Raw genomic sequence first — 17,591 nt, 5'->3', positions numbered from 1 at the left:
TGGCTTGCCCAATACCCTTAGCCAAGAATCGGAGCCAGGCCTAGCTGGTTCCAAAACTCACCAGCTACGCTAAAGTAAACATCAAAATGTATTTGGAAGGGTATCTAAAAGTCATAAATAATCAGCCTTTACTGTCATTTATCTCTCATTATGCTTCATATCCCTGGGCATTCTCTCCTTCACCATTCAACTGGCAGCTGAACACAACTAAACCTGAAGGAGAAAGTCCAGTATGTCTGAAAGGACCCACATGTCTGATCATGCATGTTTAGACTGTATTTTAAAACAGAGGGGATTATCTGGGATTCTGTTGATGTCAAACATACTTCTCTCATCTATTAGTATTGATGATCATCAATTTTCAGTGACAAAGGAGATAATAAGGAAAATGTTCACAGAAAAGAAGAAAAGCCAAGGTTATCCCCATGCTTTTTCTGTAACACTATGTGTAGAAATGCTACACACAGCTAATTTCAAAGTTCCCAGGCCTAGATAGGTTAGTCCTGGGCAGTTTTAGTATTGGCTATGTCCACTTTCATATGCTGAGGCATTCCAATCATTTTACATGGTCTTTTATATCCCTTTCAGAAAGATACAATAAGAATACAAGCACACAGTCAAGAAAAGCTATCTGCAATTTAAAAGGCTGGCACAAATAGGACTCTGGATTGCCATTTTCAGACTATCAAAATGTTTTTTATTCTTTTAAAAAAGCTACACATTCATTCCTAGTCTTAATCTACTAAAGAATTTCTTTTAAGATCAAGAAGTAATAGAGAGAGAAATGCTAAACAACTTTCCTTGGATTACAACAAATATAAATCTATCCTTCCCATTTTCAAAGTGATTTAGAAAGAACTGCAACTCGTCAAAATGGAATTTTTTTTTAATTTATTTATTTATTTATTCATTTATTTAATTTTTGGCAGCATTGGGTCTTTGCTGCTGCACGCGGGCTTTCTATAGTTGCTGAGAGCGGGGGGCTACTCTTTGTTGTGGTGCACGGGCTTCTCATTGCGGTGGCTTCTCGTTGCGGAGCACGGGCTCTAGAGTGCAGGCTTCAGTAGTTGTGGCGCACGGGCTTAGTTGCTCCGCGGCATGTGGGATCTTCCCGGACCAGGGCTCGAACCCGTGTCCCCTGCATTGGCAGGCGGATTCTTAACCACTGAGCCACCAGGGAAGCCCCTGGAATTTTGACATTTAAATAATCTCCACATTATTCAAATGTTCGTTCAGAAGTAAGATGTTAAGAAGAGTAAAACTTAAGTCAATTTAATACAGAAAATATTACTAAATCCAAAGTTACACTATCTGTAGGGCTACAGGACTACACCAAATGACAAAGGCATCACTTAACAGTGGGTAAATATGTGAGCTCTGGAGTCAGGCAAGGGGGGTTCCAGCTCCTGGTCTATACCAGCTCCTGGTCTTTATCACTAACTGGGTGACCTGGATGACCAAGCCTTAATCTTTCAGTAAATAGGAATCATAACGCCTACTGTGAGGAGTAAAGCAAACACGTAAAGCACTTTTTCCCCAGGCATCTGTCACGTAATAAACCCTCAGTATATGGAAACTATTGTTACTTCTCATAAGCTCCAGGAGGATAGTTTTTTTGTCTGTTTCGTTCACTCTATTAATAAAGAAGCATGCCCCGGTCAGCTTTCATGCAAATACAGTTCCTCCAAAGTGACATTCACATTTATCTACATTAATTACATTCAAATGCTGCTACCCTTAGTATATACCTCCTCTCTTTTACTGTAAGTGGCTGCAGCTGCCTTTGCAGGATGATTTAAATTACTGGAAAATATTTTAAGTGTTTTAAGGGTATCTGAGTTAACATATGCACCACTTACATTTTCAGTGTGCTTACACATAATTATAAATATCTCAGACCATAAAAGAAAACTTTTCATAGTACTCCTACAACTGAAAAACAAAGTCTTAGAAATAATTACAGAGGGAGTAGAAGGGAGTGGTAGGTAGAATACAGTTTACTAAATTGGCAAAATAAAATTTGGAGTTTTGTCTTAAAACAAAACAAAACAAAAAACCTGACAACCATTTGTTCAAGGCTGCCAAAACTTGAGAATAAGCAAACTGTCATGGGAAAGAAATGTTAAAATACGAAACCCTTTTCTGAGAAAGTTACTCCACCAGTCCTGGCTAATCCAATTCTGAATCACTAACGACTCCAGTCCTGCTGGGTTGTCTTAACCACTACAAAGAAGTCCAAAGGGACAGGCAGGGTCTCACAGGCAAATATTTTCTCTGCTGTCACTGACATTTACAATATAGCCACACATCTCCCCTCCCCCACCCTTCCCACTCCTTCACTGTTCCCTTTTCAGATTTCAAAAATCAGAGGGTCAACATACTGATATATCATTCGACTAAGGAGTATAGAGGGGAGATCACTTGACTAGAAAACGAGAGCTTGGATTCTGGCCCCAACCTTGACCTAGCTCTGGGCCCTCTGGCCAGTCACTTGGGCTTTGCTTTCCTCATCTGTAAAACAAGGATGGACTAGATGGGTGGTTCCCAGCCCGAGATCCCAAAATCTCCAGGAACCCCTAAAGTAATAACAGATCATGAGGTATTTCTATTATTCCAAAGAGATTCCATTAAGTGCTATAAGGCTAATTAAAACATCAAATGCATGGTGACACCAGATGGCACATGATGATGTTTATCATATCATAGGAAAGGGGGGAACAAGAGTGTTGGACCTGATATTGTCCTCAAAGCTACATCTCAGAAAAATCATAGTTTCTGTACTAAACATAATCCAACCACAAATGTCTGGTGAATAAATAAGGGGGAAATGATTTAGTATCTATCAATACAATTTGTATAGTAGACAAATTCTCCAAATTGAAGATACACCCCATTAAGGGAACAGACTCAAATATAATACCCTTAAATATCTACAGGTTCATGGGAAACCAGTGAATAATCTACATGCTGCAAACATGAAGCTCCTATTTCTCACCAAGGATCTGAATCACTCATCCACTTTTGATCAAAGTGAAAGCAACAAAAAGCCAGTCTAAACTGCAACATAAAATAACACCAACAACAATAACTACTATTCACTGCACTCTTACGATGTGCCAGGAACCATACTACAAATATAACACTGATTAACTTATTGAATCCTCATAGCAAGCCTAGCACTTACATGCTACTATTACCTTCATTTTATAAATAATGAAATTTAGGCATAGAGTGCTTAAGAAACAGGGACACAGGGCTAGTCAGTTAAGAGCCCTGGGTATCCCCACCCTTTCTCCCTCTAAGCTGACAACTCCTTCTCAAAGAGAAGTCTCTCAAAACACAAACAGAAATGTCCCCAAGCAGAGCCCTTAGGAGTTGGGCCATTGCTCTTGAGAGCAGGCTTCTGAGGAGCTCATAGCTGTGGCCCATTCTGGCTTAAAGACATCCTTAATGGGAACTCCGCTCTTCTCAACCCAAATTCAGTCTGCTTGTCCTGATGATAGAAATCAACTGAGAGAAGCCCAGGGCCATTAGTCAACTAAAATCAACCCATTTATTCAGAAAATACAAATGATTCCTAACAGCTGGCTCCTACATTCAGAGAACCTATGAGGAAAAACATGCATTTTCAGTGTACTAGAATGAGTAAGGGTTATGGAGACAAATAGACCAAAACAATCAGCCAATCAATCAATCAATTCCAAACCTGCCACTTACTAACTGCATTATCCTGAGCATGTTACAGGTCTCAGTTTCCCCTACTCCCCATCTCAAAGGGTTGTTGTGAGGCATAATCGTGTGAATGTACAGAAAGTGCCACGGCTGACTGCAGAGGCCCTAGAGCCAGAGGTCTGAATCCTGGCTCCATCCCTCACTAACCACATGACTGGCCCCAACACCCAAAGCTGTGAATCTAAGCTCCTATTTCCTTACCTGTAATATAGCTAATTGCTGTCTACCCCAAAGGATAGCCACGTGAATTAAATGAGGAAATATATGTAAAGCCCCTAGGAGAAGGACTGACACATAGTAAGAATTAAGCAATTTTTTTAAAAGAGCTGAGGTTTTAAAAGTCAAACCACAAGTTTAAGTCCCAGCTCTGTCACTTATTATCTAGGGCTAAACAATGGTATACAAGCCAACTAACCCCTCAGAGGCTCAGTTTCAACCAAGATTTTGTAAAGATTAAAGGAAGCAGTTGTGTAAGAGTGTTCTGTAAACTCTGCATTGCTATGTAAATGTTAGCGTTGTTTTACGTTTTATGTTAATTGTATCGAGTGGTCCTTTCAAATACTATCTTCATCTTTAAAATGGAAAAACTGAGGCAGAGAAATTTTAAGCCATAGAGGGAAGGCTGATAATCCCAAAAGTAGGATGGAGAAAAGGATTGGGCCAAAATAAATTCAGATCATGACAAAGCAGAAAAGTAATAAGCCTTCAAGAGGAAAGATGAGAATAAACATCCATTAACCTATGTTTTTAATCAGCAACTTCACCTGCTGATTAAGCCTCTCAGTGCACAGTCCAGGAGTAAGAATTCTCTAATTTCCTCCCAGAAACAGTATTAGACTTCAGGGTGAGAAAGAGCTTCACTATCAAGCCTCTTTCCCATCCGTAAGTTAATTTTGTGGCTGGGGCAAAGACCAGGGGACACAAACTGGAATCTCACTCTAACTGGCTTTCTCTTAACCACACCTTAAAAAAAAAAAAAGAAGTTGCAATCTTTCAGAGAGGTTTCCTTCTTTGGTTGGTCAGAAATGTCCTTGTTCCCCAGGTCTCCTCATGCTAAATATGGTAATAGCTGGCAAACAAACAGCCCAGTAAATTCCAATGATACTTAAGAAAGCATTAATATTGCCTGAAATTACTCTGAATCAAACACTTAAGACCTACAGGGCTGCCACATAGAGCAGTTCAGCTGGAACTCTTATGCCAAAAGCAGCAGGATGCCTTAAGAACATACAAGCTTGAAAAAAAAAAGCAATCTACTCTTCTTTATTGCAACATTCTTCAGCAACAACACTGATCTCCTACCCACTGTGCACACAGCACTGCACTAGGGCAGTGGGAGGCTGGAGGGAGAAATCTAAGAAACAGGTGGTGTTCGTGGGGTGCCAAAACAACAGGTTGATTCAGTCAGTTCTGTCCCACAACTAATCAATTTGGTGAAGGGAGAGGGGAAGGAATCTTAGTCATCCTGTTGGCCGACCAAACTGACTGGCTAGACCATTGCACAATTATCAATTAGGCCAAAATGTCAGATTTAATAGTGCATATTAGCCCTGCCTAATGGGATGTTACACACTTCCAAGATCTTGGATATCTCAGAAAACAACACAGAAGCAGATTACCCTCTACCCACCCAAAATCACATATCAGGCTCCAGAATACACTGTTTTTTTTTCCAGTATCTTTTTATAAGGTATTAAAGTAAATGTGCATTTTCTGGGCACATACAACTGACAGCTTGTTGATTTATGATACAGTCAGATTAGAATTTTAAAGTAATTACAGAAAATACCAGTTAACAAATACATAGAAAATTGACCAAGCACATTAGAAATCAAAGGATTTTTTTAAAAACTATCAAATAAATTTTTGATATCAATATTGGTAGCAATTTGATATTATGTAGTTTAACGTGTCCATACATGTTTTGACACATTTAAGATAGACAAAGAGATAATACCTTTAATATTTAAAGAAATATTTTAAATCAGTAACCAAAAACTAAATACCTTGATGAATAAAAGACACAATATACCAAAATAAATAAATAAAAAGAAAAGGCAATACAAATGGCCACTGACCATATGAAAAACATTCAACATCATTACAAGCAGACAGACCAATTAAGATGAGGTAGCATTTACCACTTATCCAATTGGTAAAGAGTTGTAAAAATAAAAACTAGTGTTGACAACGGCTGGAAACACTGAGAGTCTCATATTCTGCTGATAGAAGTATAACTTGGTCAAACTGTATGGAAGGAAATTTGGCAGTGTGTATCAAAAGTGTGTATCTTTGTGCTCCACACAAAGATCCATGCTCTTTAATACAATAATTTGACTTCTTGGAATTTATGTTAAGAAAATAAATATTCCTATCAAGATTTACATATAAGAATGTTCAGGGCTTCCCTGGTGGCGCAGTGGTTGAGAATCTGCCTACTAATGCAGGGTACACGGGTTCGAGCCCTGGTCTGGGAAGATCCCACATGCCGCAGAGCAACTAGGCCCATGAGCCACAACTACTGAGCCTGTGCATCTGGAGCCTGTGCTCCGCAACAAGAGAGGCCACGATAGTGAGAGGCCCGCGCACCGCGATGAAGAGTGGCCCCTGCTTGCCGCAACTAGAGAAAGCCCTAGCACAGAAACGAAGACCAAACATAGCAATCAATCAATCAATCAATTAAAAAAAAAAGACTCATTTCCTCCTCTTCCCCTTAAAAAAAAAAAAAAATGTTCATCGCAGCATTATTTACAAATTATGAAAATTGGAAACTAAGAATAGATTTCAGTTTAAATAAAATATAACAGAATCTTCAGATAGAACAACATGCAGCCTTTAAAACCATGTTCTTAAAAAAATATTTATACACAAGAAGTATATTCAACATCTTGTAATAAACTATAATGGAAAAGAATCTGAAAACAGATTTTATATACATATATATATATATATATATTCTTTTTGAATCACTTTGCTGTACGCCAGAAACTAACACAATATTGTAAATCTACTATACTCAATGAAAAGGAAGAAAGAAAAAAAAGAAAGAAAGAAATATTTATATATGGGAAAATGTTCACAATATTTTAAGTGGTGCAGAAGTATATGGTAAAACTGTAATATGTTAAAGTCCTAATTATAGTAAGAGACACAGAAAAAAAACTGTATGAAATGTAACAAAATATTAAGTGTGGGTTTTGATTAGAGGTGATAGGATTATTGGAGATTTTAATTTTCTCTTATGTTTTTCTGTTTAAAAAATTCTATTTCCCAATTCTTAAAAATCACTCTCGTTGGCCTTCCCTGGTGGCGCAGTGGTTGAGAATCTGCCTGACAATGCAGGGGACATGGGTTCGAGCCCTGGTCTGGGAAGATCCCACATGCCGCGGAGCAACTAGCCCCGTGAGCCACAACTACTGAGCCTGCGCGTCTGGAGCCTGTGCTCCGCAACAAGAGAGGCCGTGATAGTGAGAGGCCCGCGCACCGCGATGAAGAGTGGCCCCCGCTTGCCACAAATAGAGAAAGCCCTCGCACAGAAACGAAGACCCAACACAGCCATAAATAATTAAATAAATAAAAATTAAACTTAAAAAAAAAAAAAAAATCACTCTCTTTGAGATAGTAATTTCTCTTCTGGAAATCTAGCTTAATGGAAAAATCCTAAAGAAGAAAATTTTTGTATAAAGAAGATCAGTGTCATTTATATAGAAAAAAAAAAAAAAGATGGAGTCAAATATGCAACCAAAGCAAAGGAGAAATCACCAAAGAAAGGCAGAACAGAAAATTGTATATACATTATAAATATACAATTTTTAAATCTAAGAGTAGATAAAAAGACCAAATGATGTACATCAAAATATTAACAGTGGTTAAGACTGTGGATTTTTCTTACACTTTTCTAGACTTTTCAAAGGTCCTTAACTACCTTTAAATGTAATTACTTTAAAAACAACCCCCCCCAAAAAAAATCTTATAAAGGTGCCAGAGAAAATCAACAAAGTATAAATATGAGTTAATTACATGTAAACATAAGGAATAATTCTGTTGCTATGCAACCCTATGTTAAAATGTAACAATGTTTGTTTTCAGTTACAACCATTTTCCTTAAATCTCTTAGAAAGTTTATGTCACAGGAGCCATGACATATTGTTACTTACTTTATATAGTAACATCCAAAACTTGCATGATTTACAAATATGTTTTTTTCTCTAATAATCCTCATAAAGATTATAAAGTGCTTTAGATGTTATAATAAAGTAAATATCCTTCATGTTTCCAATTTAAAAAGATATAGCAAATAAATAAAGGCACATTCTCTGCAAAGAAAACAGAGTAAAAAGTAATAATCAAAACATACATGTCCTCAAACTTCAATGAGTCTCCACACTTTAGAGACAAACAAAAGCATGTGAAAGCAGAGAATTAAACAAAAGTTTCTTTGCAGCATACCACATTAACCATTTAGAGAAGTTAACAAATTAGCACTATCTAGTTTTCTTACTATTCATAAACTCAACAGAACATATTAGTGTATAAATAGTTCTCAATTTTTCTTATTTGAATGTTGGGTAAGTATGCCAACATAGCAACCTCTCCCTGTTAGGTACTAGTTAAAATAGGCTATTTAATCTTTGAGACTTAAAAGCCTCCCAGAATCTCCTCACAAAAGAGAGATGAGAGTAAAAAGAGATGAAAAAGAAGCAAAGAACAATTTAAAGCTAACACACCATTGTAAGGCAATTATACTTCAATAAAGATGTTAAAAAAAAAAAAAAAAAAAAAAAAAAAAAAAAAAAAAGAACAATTTAAAAAGGCACCTGCCTCTGAACAAGGTAGTATACTTTAGAATGTAACCACAGCTTCTTGTACAACACTTTAGTCGGCAAGCAAAACTGTATTTTAAAGGGATACTATTTGTTAAAAGACAACAGAGTATTAGGGAGACAATATCTGACTGCAATCAAAATATTATCATCATGTTTTCCTTACTTCACAACATACACACAGGCTTTCTTCATATGAATAAATATATGAGGGTGGGAGCGCTACCCTTAACCCAGAAACAGGTTCTGCGACACCCATAGATGCAACCTGTCTTTGTGAGATGATGAGTCCACCTTGGCACGATGTTTGGCTGAGGCGTTCAAAGAAGCAGAGTCACTGCCAATATCCTGCAGAAGGAACTGACTTGAAAACCAGAAACTGCCCTAGAGGCCTCTGGGGAAGGTGCTCCAGTCCACTGGGAAGAGAGACACAGGCCCCTCACCGCCTGACCAGGAGAGCAAGGGCACCAGAACTGGACCATGGTAACCCGCCTGCAGTTCAAGAGTGGCAAGGGACAGTAAAATGACCCCCCAAGAGTTTGTCCAATCATCCAGTAAACCCCAAACTTTGAGGGGCTAGTAGGACAGGGTTTTGCCAAGACAAGCACAAGAGGGTGAGGGAGATGTCAGCATGATTAATCAATGCCACCTGAGGCAGCAACTCGGGGTGTGTCCACACTACACCTCAGTCATTGCCTGACTGTGATGAGAAGTTCCTTCAGCTACTGCCACTGAGAACTCGATCTTCCAAAGGAGCTCCTTCCACCTTAACTTGTCCTAGATCAGGCTCAGTCAGCATCCAAGACTGAGAACACAGCCTTCTCTCTTGCCACAAACCCACTAAGACACCACAGCTGGTGCCAAATTTATATTTACACCCCCACCAAACAAGGGGGCTTTGTCTTTTCCCCAAGTCAAGTTTTGATACTTCTGAATTCCAACAGAGAAAGAGGAGAACAGCAGACAAGCCTAGCAGGGGTGAGCTGGGGGTCGCCGTGCCCTGGTGGTCCTAGAGTTTCCTCCCTCAGACCCTACAGCTCTTAGTCACCCTGACTACAGGAAACTGCTCTCAGAGAGTGAAGATAAGTTACTAAATAACTGTACTTCATGTCCCTAATTTTGTGTGCTCATCTGTCTTGTCTCCCTGATGATGTCAGCTCCTTGGGGGCAGGACTCTATCTTCCATTTGGTCAGTGATTCCCACACAGCTAGAAAAGTAAAATACCCTGTACTCCCTACCACACGATACTAAGGAAAACACACAAATTAAGGATGACAACACACCACAGTCCTCCCTAACACACCACTAAGACAGGAGAGCTACACAGGTAATAAATCTTAGAGCCCATATAGCTAGGGCTCCTACTAGAGTATTATATAGAAACTTATATATTTACATATATAAATAAATTAATACAATAATTGCTTTGCTTTGCTCATTCCTAGCTATGGCTTTTCATCCCGCCTTCTTGGCTTTACTATTCTTTTTAAAGTCACAATGTATTTTCTGCCACAAAGCTCGTCCTCCCTTCAAAAAAGAGAGGAGAAAAGAAAGAACAGACCTACAGCCAACTTCCTACCACTGCCAACGAACGCTGCTGTTTGTCCCATCCAGAGGCCATGAGCATATCCTTTCAGATCTGAAGCCACTTCCTTCTTCCTATCAAGAACAGCAAGACCAAGTGTCTTTGTCAGAGGAGCACTCCTGGGCCCCTTCTTGCAGACTGCTCAGTTCTGCTCAAGAGGTCCTCCATTCCTCCTTTATTCTCCCTTCCTTATTCCATTTGCTGCAGCAGCCCAGACACCCCCCAAAGCAGGACTGCCTGAAATGAGTGACCTTTATATCTTTTTGCACTAACATGTCTGAGGGAAATCCCTGCACCAGACATGTGTTCATAGGTTAACAAAACAGACATCCTCAAAGACAGCATCATTCACAAGGGCTGAGGACAGAATTCCTTAATGGACACCAAAAAGTCTGTGGAACTTTTAAGTATTCTGGTATCTCAGGTAACATTCTGATGGAGGGATAAGGAGGCTTCCACCAAAGTCATACATGACACACACATGGCAGTCCTAAGACTTTGGATAGATCACAAAAAACCTTTTTTTTTTTTTTTTTTTTTACAACAAAACAACTTTACTAGCCTTATGGGGACACCAGAGCAGCTTCCTTCTCCCTGGTGAGCTAGCCATTCCGTAAGAAGCAGGGGAAGAAAATGACCACAGGACGCAAAGCAACCCACCTCTAGCACTATCAAAGAATAAACAAACAAACCAAAACAAAACAAAAAGCCCTTGGCTTCCCTAGATTCACTCTGCAGTGATTCCAAAACTTCCCTAGTATAAGAATTACCTGGGGGCTTCCCTGGTGGCGCAGTGGTTGAGAATCTGCCTGCTAATGCAGGGGACACGGGTTCGAGCCCTGGTCTGGGAAGATCCCACATGCCGCGGAGCAACTGGGCCCGTGAGCCACAACTACTGAGCCTGCGCGTCTGGAGCCTGTGCTCCGCAACAGGAGAGGCCGCGATAGTGAGAGGCCCGCGCACCGCGATGAAGAGTGGCCCCCACTTGCTGCAACTAGAGAGAGCCCTCGCACAGAAACGAAGACCCAACACAGCCATACATAAATTAATTAATTAATTAATTAATTAATTAATTAATTTAAAAAAAAAAAGAAAAACTCATAGCTAACATCAAAAAAAAAAAAAAATTACCTGGCTATTTCTTAAATATACAAATTCCCAGACACTATTCCATACTCACTGAATCAGAATCTCCAGAAGACCCCAGGTATTCCTCTCATAAGAGAGGTTAGGGAAACACTGCTCAACAAATGCTTCCCTCCCACAAGTGCCCCTCTGGGCAGGGAAGTATAAAACACATAGGGCTAAGGTGATTAACCCAAGCAATCACCCCAGACAGGGTCATCTTCATGCTCCTCACTGAGTTTAACTCCTTCTACGGAGGGGTGGGTGTCAGCTCAGTAAAGGGTATCTTTGGATCCCTGTCACCCACAAAGGGCTCAGGACTCTTTGAGACAAATGCCTGAGAAGAATGCCAATGGGGGCAAGTCATAAGGAGGCAGATTACAACTGAATATAAAAAGATCTTTCTAAGAATTACAGCTGTCCAAATCTAGACTCATCTGCCTCCGAAGGCAGGGAGCTGTCTGTCACAAAAGGTGTTCAAGGAGAAAAAAGCTGGGCTACATCTTAACCAGGATGTTGTAAGAGGATCAGAATCAGCACGGGAAAGACAGGACAAGGTGAACTTTTTAAAGTTCCTCCCAATACATAAGTCAATAAAGAGGAAAATTTCAGCTACCCATTAATTAATAAAAAGAGATAGCATAAAAGTCTGTAGGTGGGGTCAGCCTTCAACTGATCTTTTCTCTTCAAAGGAGAAAGGAGTATAAGGACACACCCCTGACTCACCACTGCTCTCTTCCAGAATGTCCCAAAGCTGGGGAGGACAGAGCAGGAATCCCAGGTGCTCTAACCAGGACCTGCTGCCCAGCTGACTCTGCATGCTGGGCACAGGTCAGAGGAGGGATGTGTGTGACATGGTCCCTGCCCTCAAGGAACAAATCTCATTTTGGAGATAGCTCACACTCTATGATTCTCTCAAAAATGTATTTATTATGTCTCACCGTTAGAGTTTTTTGTCAGTGGTGGTGGTTTTCAAGGGAACCCTCTTGGTGGGAAAAAACAAATACACTGAATGTAAATATCCTCTCAGTCTAGTACAAGTTTGCAATATCCAGCTCAGGATGAAAAAAAACTCAAAATAATCATCTAAACAAACTTAGTTAATTCTAAGTTTGGGATTGACATGTACACACTACTATATTTAAAATAGATAACCCACAGGGGCCTACTGTATAGCACAGGGAACTCAGCTCAATATTCTGTAATAATCTAAATGGGAAAAGAATCTGAAAAAGAAAGGATACTTGGATGGGTATAACTGAATCACTTTGCTGTACACCTGTAATTAACACATCATTGTTAATCAACTATACTCCAATATAAAATTTAAAAAATTTTTTTAATTCTAATTTTAAGAACACTATATTCCAAGAGTCCCCAAAATGTCCAAATTACAGTAAGGTGTGGCAACTCTGGACAAAATAATAGAAATTGCTGCCATAGTAATACAGTAATACAGGAAGCAGTAGAAGCAACTCAAGTGAGAGGCTGGGGATGGATGCCAGCACCTTTGAGGTTAAATTCCAAAGTAAAAGTGACCTTTATGAATTGCAGAAGTGATCAGAAAAAAAAAAGAAAGAAAGAGAGAGAGAAGAAACTACACACACACACACACACACACACACACACACACACACACACACACACCCCAAGAGGGAAATTCAAAATGGCAAATTTAAATAAAACATCTGGGGAAGGGAAAAATTTGGTTTTTCCCCCAAATGTAAGGTAAACAATAACGCTTGCAAATACTGTCTTTTAAAAAACTGACTTGAAGTACCACAGGAGTCCAGAATAAGAAAATGACTAAAAGTAATTGTTCAATTAAACAAATATTTATTGAGTGCCAATTAGATGCCAAGGCACCATACTAGGTACAAGGGGGGGCATTAGAATAAACACAACTGAAAAGACACAATTCTTTTCCTCAAGAGGCACACATTAACAATAAGCGCTTGAGGAAGTTCTAAGTATTTTTGTGTACATGAGCTCATTTGTACAAGAGATGGAAGTGGTGTGGAGAATGGACGAGGCACTAGGCTGAGGACCAGAAGAGAGAAATTCTAGTCTCAACTCTGTAATTGGCTCAGTGATTACAAACAAAGTGCCTGAGCAAACGGAGGACCAAAGCAGTGCCCCTCCAGCAACAGCACAAGACTAATTAATAACTGACCTGGAGGAGAATTCTGGTCTTCTGGCTTCTAGTCCAGTGATCTGCCCAAAATATAATGCATATGGTAGCCCAATAAGAAGGAAAAGTAGAGGAAAAGAAAACCCTTTGGTTTCAAGTCATTTGCAGAGAAAGGAAAGAAGAGAGAAGGAGAATAAGGAAAGGGTGGGAGTAAAATAAAAGGTTCAAGTTGCGGCATCCAGATAGAGATGTCAAGAAAAGAAGCACTTAAATAAGAACTGTACACACAGTATAAGGATAATGTAAAATCTCTGATTATATTCTCATTCAAATCATGGCTTAGAATTTTTCACTCTAAAACCGTTAAGGACCAATAGACAAACTGTCTAAAAATGATACATATGAATGAACCTTGAAGAAAAAGAGATAAGAGAGAAGAAAGGGAGGAGGCAGTTTATAATAATATCCTGCAAATATATGAAGCCCTTCTAAAGAGACAATGTGGACCCATTGTGCCCAGATGAACAAGAAGAAATAGTATTATACTCTATAGCTTTTATGCTGGCAATTTTAAAAATCTTTGGGAGTCGGAAGGGTTAAATACTGGAATGGCTGATTAAGGTTCAGTCCATTCTGGAAATTATTAAAATTAAAAAGGAAAGACCCCATATATACACCTGAAGGCAGAATAATGAAATATCATTGAGCTCCAACCAAGTTACTGTATCAGAATCACCTATAAGCCTTGAAAAATACAGAATCTCAGATCTACTGTACCAAAAGCACCCCAGCTGATTTTGATGCAGCCAGGATGTGGAGCTTTGTTCTACTGCAGTCGACAGGGTAAGGAGGAAGACCACTAGGAATGGCATCGGAGAGTGGGAACTAGATCAATGCAAATTTTGTGGGCAAAATAGAATTTCTGCGGGTGTGATATTTTTAAAATGTATTGTAAGGCTGGTCTGAAGCGTCCAAGCATATCCCACCGAATTTAAACATTTTCTAAGGGTCCTGAAGTCAGCAACTACAGTTCAGGTGAACTGAAAAGTTACTCCTCTATGCTATAAGAAGCCCACAGAAGAGGCAGTAGAGTGGGAATGGCACAGGGAGATGCCAAGAAGATGTGGTAAATATTTTTTAAAATCAAAAAATCAGGAAAAAGAAAAGAGAGACTAAAAAAAAAAAAATCACTCTCCTTCATCCCTCCTCCCCAAAAAGAAATAATATCAATACAGAGAGAACAAGAAGAAAAAGGAAAACAGTTTTAGGGTAAGTTTTATCTCCATCTGAAAGAAAAAACAATTTGTGATTTTTTTAAAAGCAAGAGAAGAATTCAACTGAGAAATCATCTAGCAGGCAGCAAAACCAGGAGTCACTTCCCATTGTAAAGCAAAAGAAAACAAGGAGCAAGGGGTGGTCTTCGATAGCTGTTTAGACAATCAGACAGATGGGTTGACAGCTCCTTGCCTTAGGAACTCAGTGATGTTTAAATTAACAATTGGCCACTAGCTAAATACAGGAACACTCAAAAGTTTGGAAGGGTGTGGTATAATTGGTACCTTGGCAAAACACAATGATAATAAATTGAGAAGATTCAAGAAGCTTTCACTGTTAGACTCTGAAAAGATTCAAGATTTGTACCAATAAACAGGTTTTTTAATCCCTTCTATTTTTGTGTAGTTTAGCATCTGAAGAACACCTGTCTAAAAATCAAAATACCTAAATCCTGTCCTTTGAGCTAACACTAACACTCGACTTGTCCACCTAAAAGCTAGCTAGTAAGAGCAATACCTCATCAGTGCAGAAGTATAGGTCCTAGAATGAGAGAAACTTTGTGTGTCAGAGTAATCCTATTTCTGACATCAGTCTCATCATTAAACACTTAATGTAGCAAATCGCCTTGCAAACATATTTATTATTCCCTCCAACTCTCTAAAGTAAGTGATCTCTGGTTCTCTTCCATAGATGAGGAGACAACAGACCATGAAAATTATTTACTAAAACAAGCTAATGGTAGACCAAGGATTATAACCCCAGACTAGCCCATTGTTTATACTCCTCTCTATCCTAAATTTACACTTATACTAGAGTTTTCACTCAAAGAAAAAGGAAAGGCAAAAATACTATCATATGTGTTTTGTTAAACGCTTCTGAAACAAGAGCTTTGGTTCAACATCACACGGCATCCTAGCCCACTTCTGAAATTCTGAGGGACCCAGAGGTGTATGGAATTTGAACTTTCCAAGAAAGATCTGGTTGGTGTTGAACAACCCAGCACTGTGATCAATAACCTTGATGTCTTTTAAACATCTGTGATTGGCATGTCGACTGTCTGTTAACAATGAACAAAGAGCAAAGATTTCTGAAGCTCATCTTCATAACTCTCTCTGCAAAGAGACATAGATCATGTACCAGTTTTCTTGGTAAGGGTAAAAATCTTCCTTCAGATTAGGCTAGGAAAAGAAGGGGCCCCTTTCAGTTCAACAAACATGCACAAGCCACCATCCCACTGGAAGCAGAGAGTTCAAAAAAATAAATAAAACACAGCCCTGCCCTGAAAGGACTTTCTGAATACCTTTTGACTGCCATGGGTTTAATATACATTCTCTTAATTAATCCTATTAGCTGGGTAATTTCATTCCCATTTTATTGGTGAGTTCATACAACAGAGCTGGATTTGAACCCAGGATTAAAGAGCAGAGCTCCAAAGCCCAAGCTCTTTCCACTAAACAGTCTGAAGAAATCTGCAATCTAAGAGTGTGGGTGGGATGGGTAAGATATGATTCGATTTCCTTTCCTTGATCCAACCCTGTTCAGAAAGACTGTTGCAAATATCCAACCATAAAGAAGCTTTCGAAGGCACCACTTTGAATTAACGTATCCACTGTTCCTCACCCGCCCCCGCCCCACCTCCAACCATGCCAAAAGAACAGCAAAAGCTGCTGCCAGGTTGGAGGAGTTGGTGATCGTCACACCACATTCCTGGGGCTGGACACAGACTCTGAAACAGCGCCCGAGCTCTGCGCCTCGGAAAGAATAACAGCAGTGGAGATTTTTAAATCATGTGGCTCAGCATGCAGCCACACCAGTTTTCCTACTGCTCCTGCCTCCACCTTTCAAAGACTCGAGCAAAACTTTACACCGGATTCATGGGGACCGTGGATTCAGAGTGTCAGAACTCAGGCGCGCCGTAAAACCCTGTCCCCATCCAAACCAAACCCACCCACTCAGACTGTGGGCCTCCTCTTAGCAAAGCTAAGTCTGGCTGTGAAGGTGTAAGCCGTTGGCCTTGGAGGCCCTGCCCCCGCTCCCTCCACGCCAGGGTCTGGCATTCCTCCGCTCAGACCATCTGCGCTCCGCGGCCGGCGATGGTTGTCCCGGGCAGCCCGCCCTTGGCTCTCCCTCGACCCCAGGAAACGCGGAGCCAGTGGGCAAAACTGCCCAACTCCCCGAACTCAAGCGCTCCAGAAAGGGAGTTTCTGAGACTTGCTGCCCGCCTCCGGCCGAGGAGGCGTGCGTGCGGCCACCGGCAGAGGGGAGCAGGAGGCGGCGAGGAGCGCGGGGGAGGGGGCGCGCCCAGGGAGGGGGGGCGATGATGTCCAAACTTTAGGAACTAAGTGGCCTCACTCCACGCCGACGGCGAGCCCGGCCTTCTCGCAGAGTGGAGGACTGAAGGGTGGGAAGGGTCGCCCCAGGTGGCCGGCCGGGCCGGAGGGGCGTGGGCCGGAGCGCAGGGGACAGCACCCCACGCCCCGATACTCACCACGCGCGGGGGCCGCGCGGCACAGCCACAGTGCCAGCAGCGCCCACAGCGGAGCGGGGCGCAGGGCGGGCATCTTCTCGGTCGCCTCCTCCTCCGCCGCCGCCGCCTGGGCTGATCCACATGGGGAGGGGGTCCCGACAGAGGAGCCCCCACTTTTTCCTCCTCTTCTCCTGCTTCTGCCGCTCACGGCCTAGCGCTGCGCCCCAAAACTCGGGCTTCCGTGCCTCCACTCCCTGCACCCCAAGTCCGCCGTTCTTGGGCCGCCGCCTCAGCCGCCGCCCGAAGTTTGGCTGAAACTTTCTTGGGTGTGCAGCGAAGCAACCTCGTGTGTCCTTCCGCCTCGGCCTCCTCCTCCCACCGCAAACCCCGCCCCGCTGTCGCCGCGGCCAGGCCCCGCCGCCTTCAGCACCCAGGGGTTTCCCGCAGGAAGA

The 17,591-nt window shown here is 41.2% G+C and overlaps 1 protein-coding gene across 1 annotated transcript in view; it reads right to left on the bottom strand.

Annotated features, from left to right (window-relative positions):
* The window catches only part of NOTCH2 (notch receptor 2), a 178,782-nt gene extending 161,321 nt beyond the window's left edge, over positions 1–17,461 (bottom strand). Inside the window, exon 1 of the mRNA XM_082457807.1 lies at positions 17,161–17,461. Coding sequence (XP_082313933.1) covers positions 17,161–17,233 — 73 coding nt within the window. The 5' untranslated portion in view covers positions 17,234–17,461. The remainder of the gene's footprint in view (positions 1–17,160) is intronic.
* Between the last annotated feature and the right edge of the window lie 130 nt (positions 17,462–17,591).

Source organism: Balaenoptera physalus (genome assembly GCF_965194825.1).
Source record: "Balaenoptera physalus genome assembly, chromosome: 1".
NCBI classification, from domain to species: domain Eukaryota; kingdom Metazoa; phylum Chordata; class Mammalia; order Artiodactyla; family Balaenopteridae; genus Balaenoptera; species Balaenoptera physalus.
The sequence above is the reverse complement of the archived record's forward strand: the minus strand, read 5'-3'. Positions and strand labels throughout refer to the sequence as shown.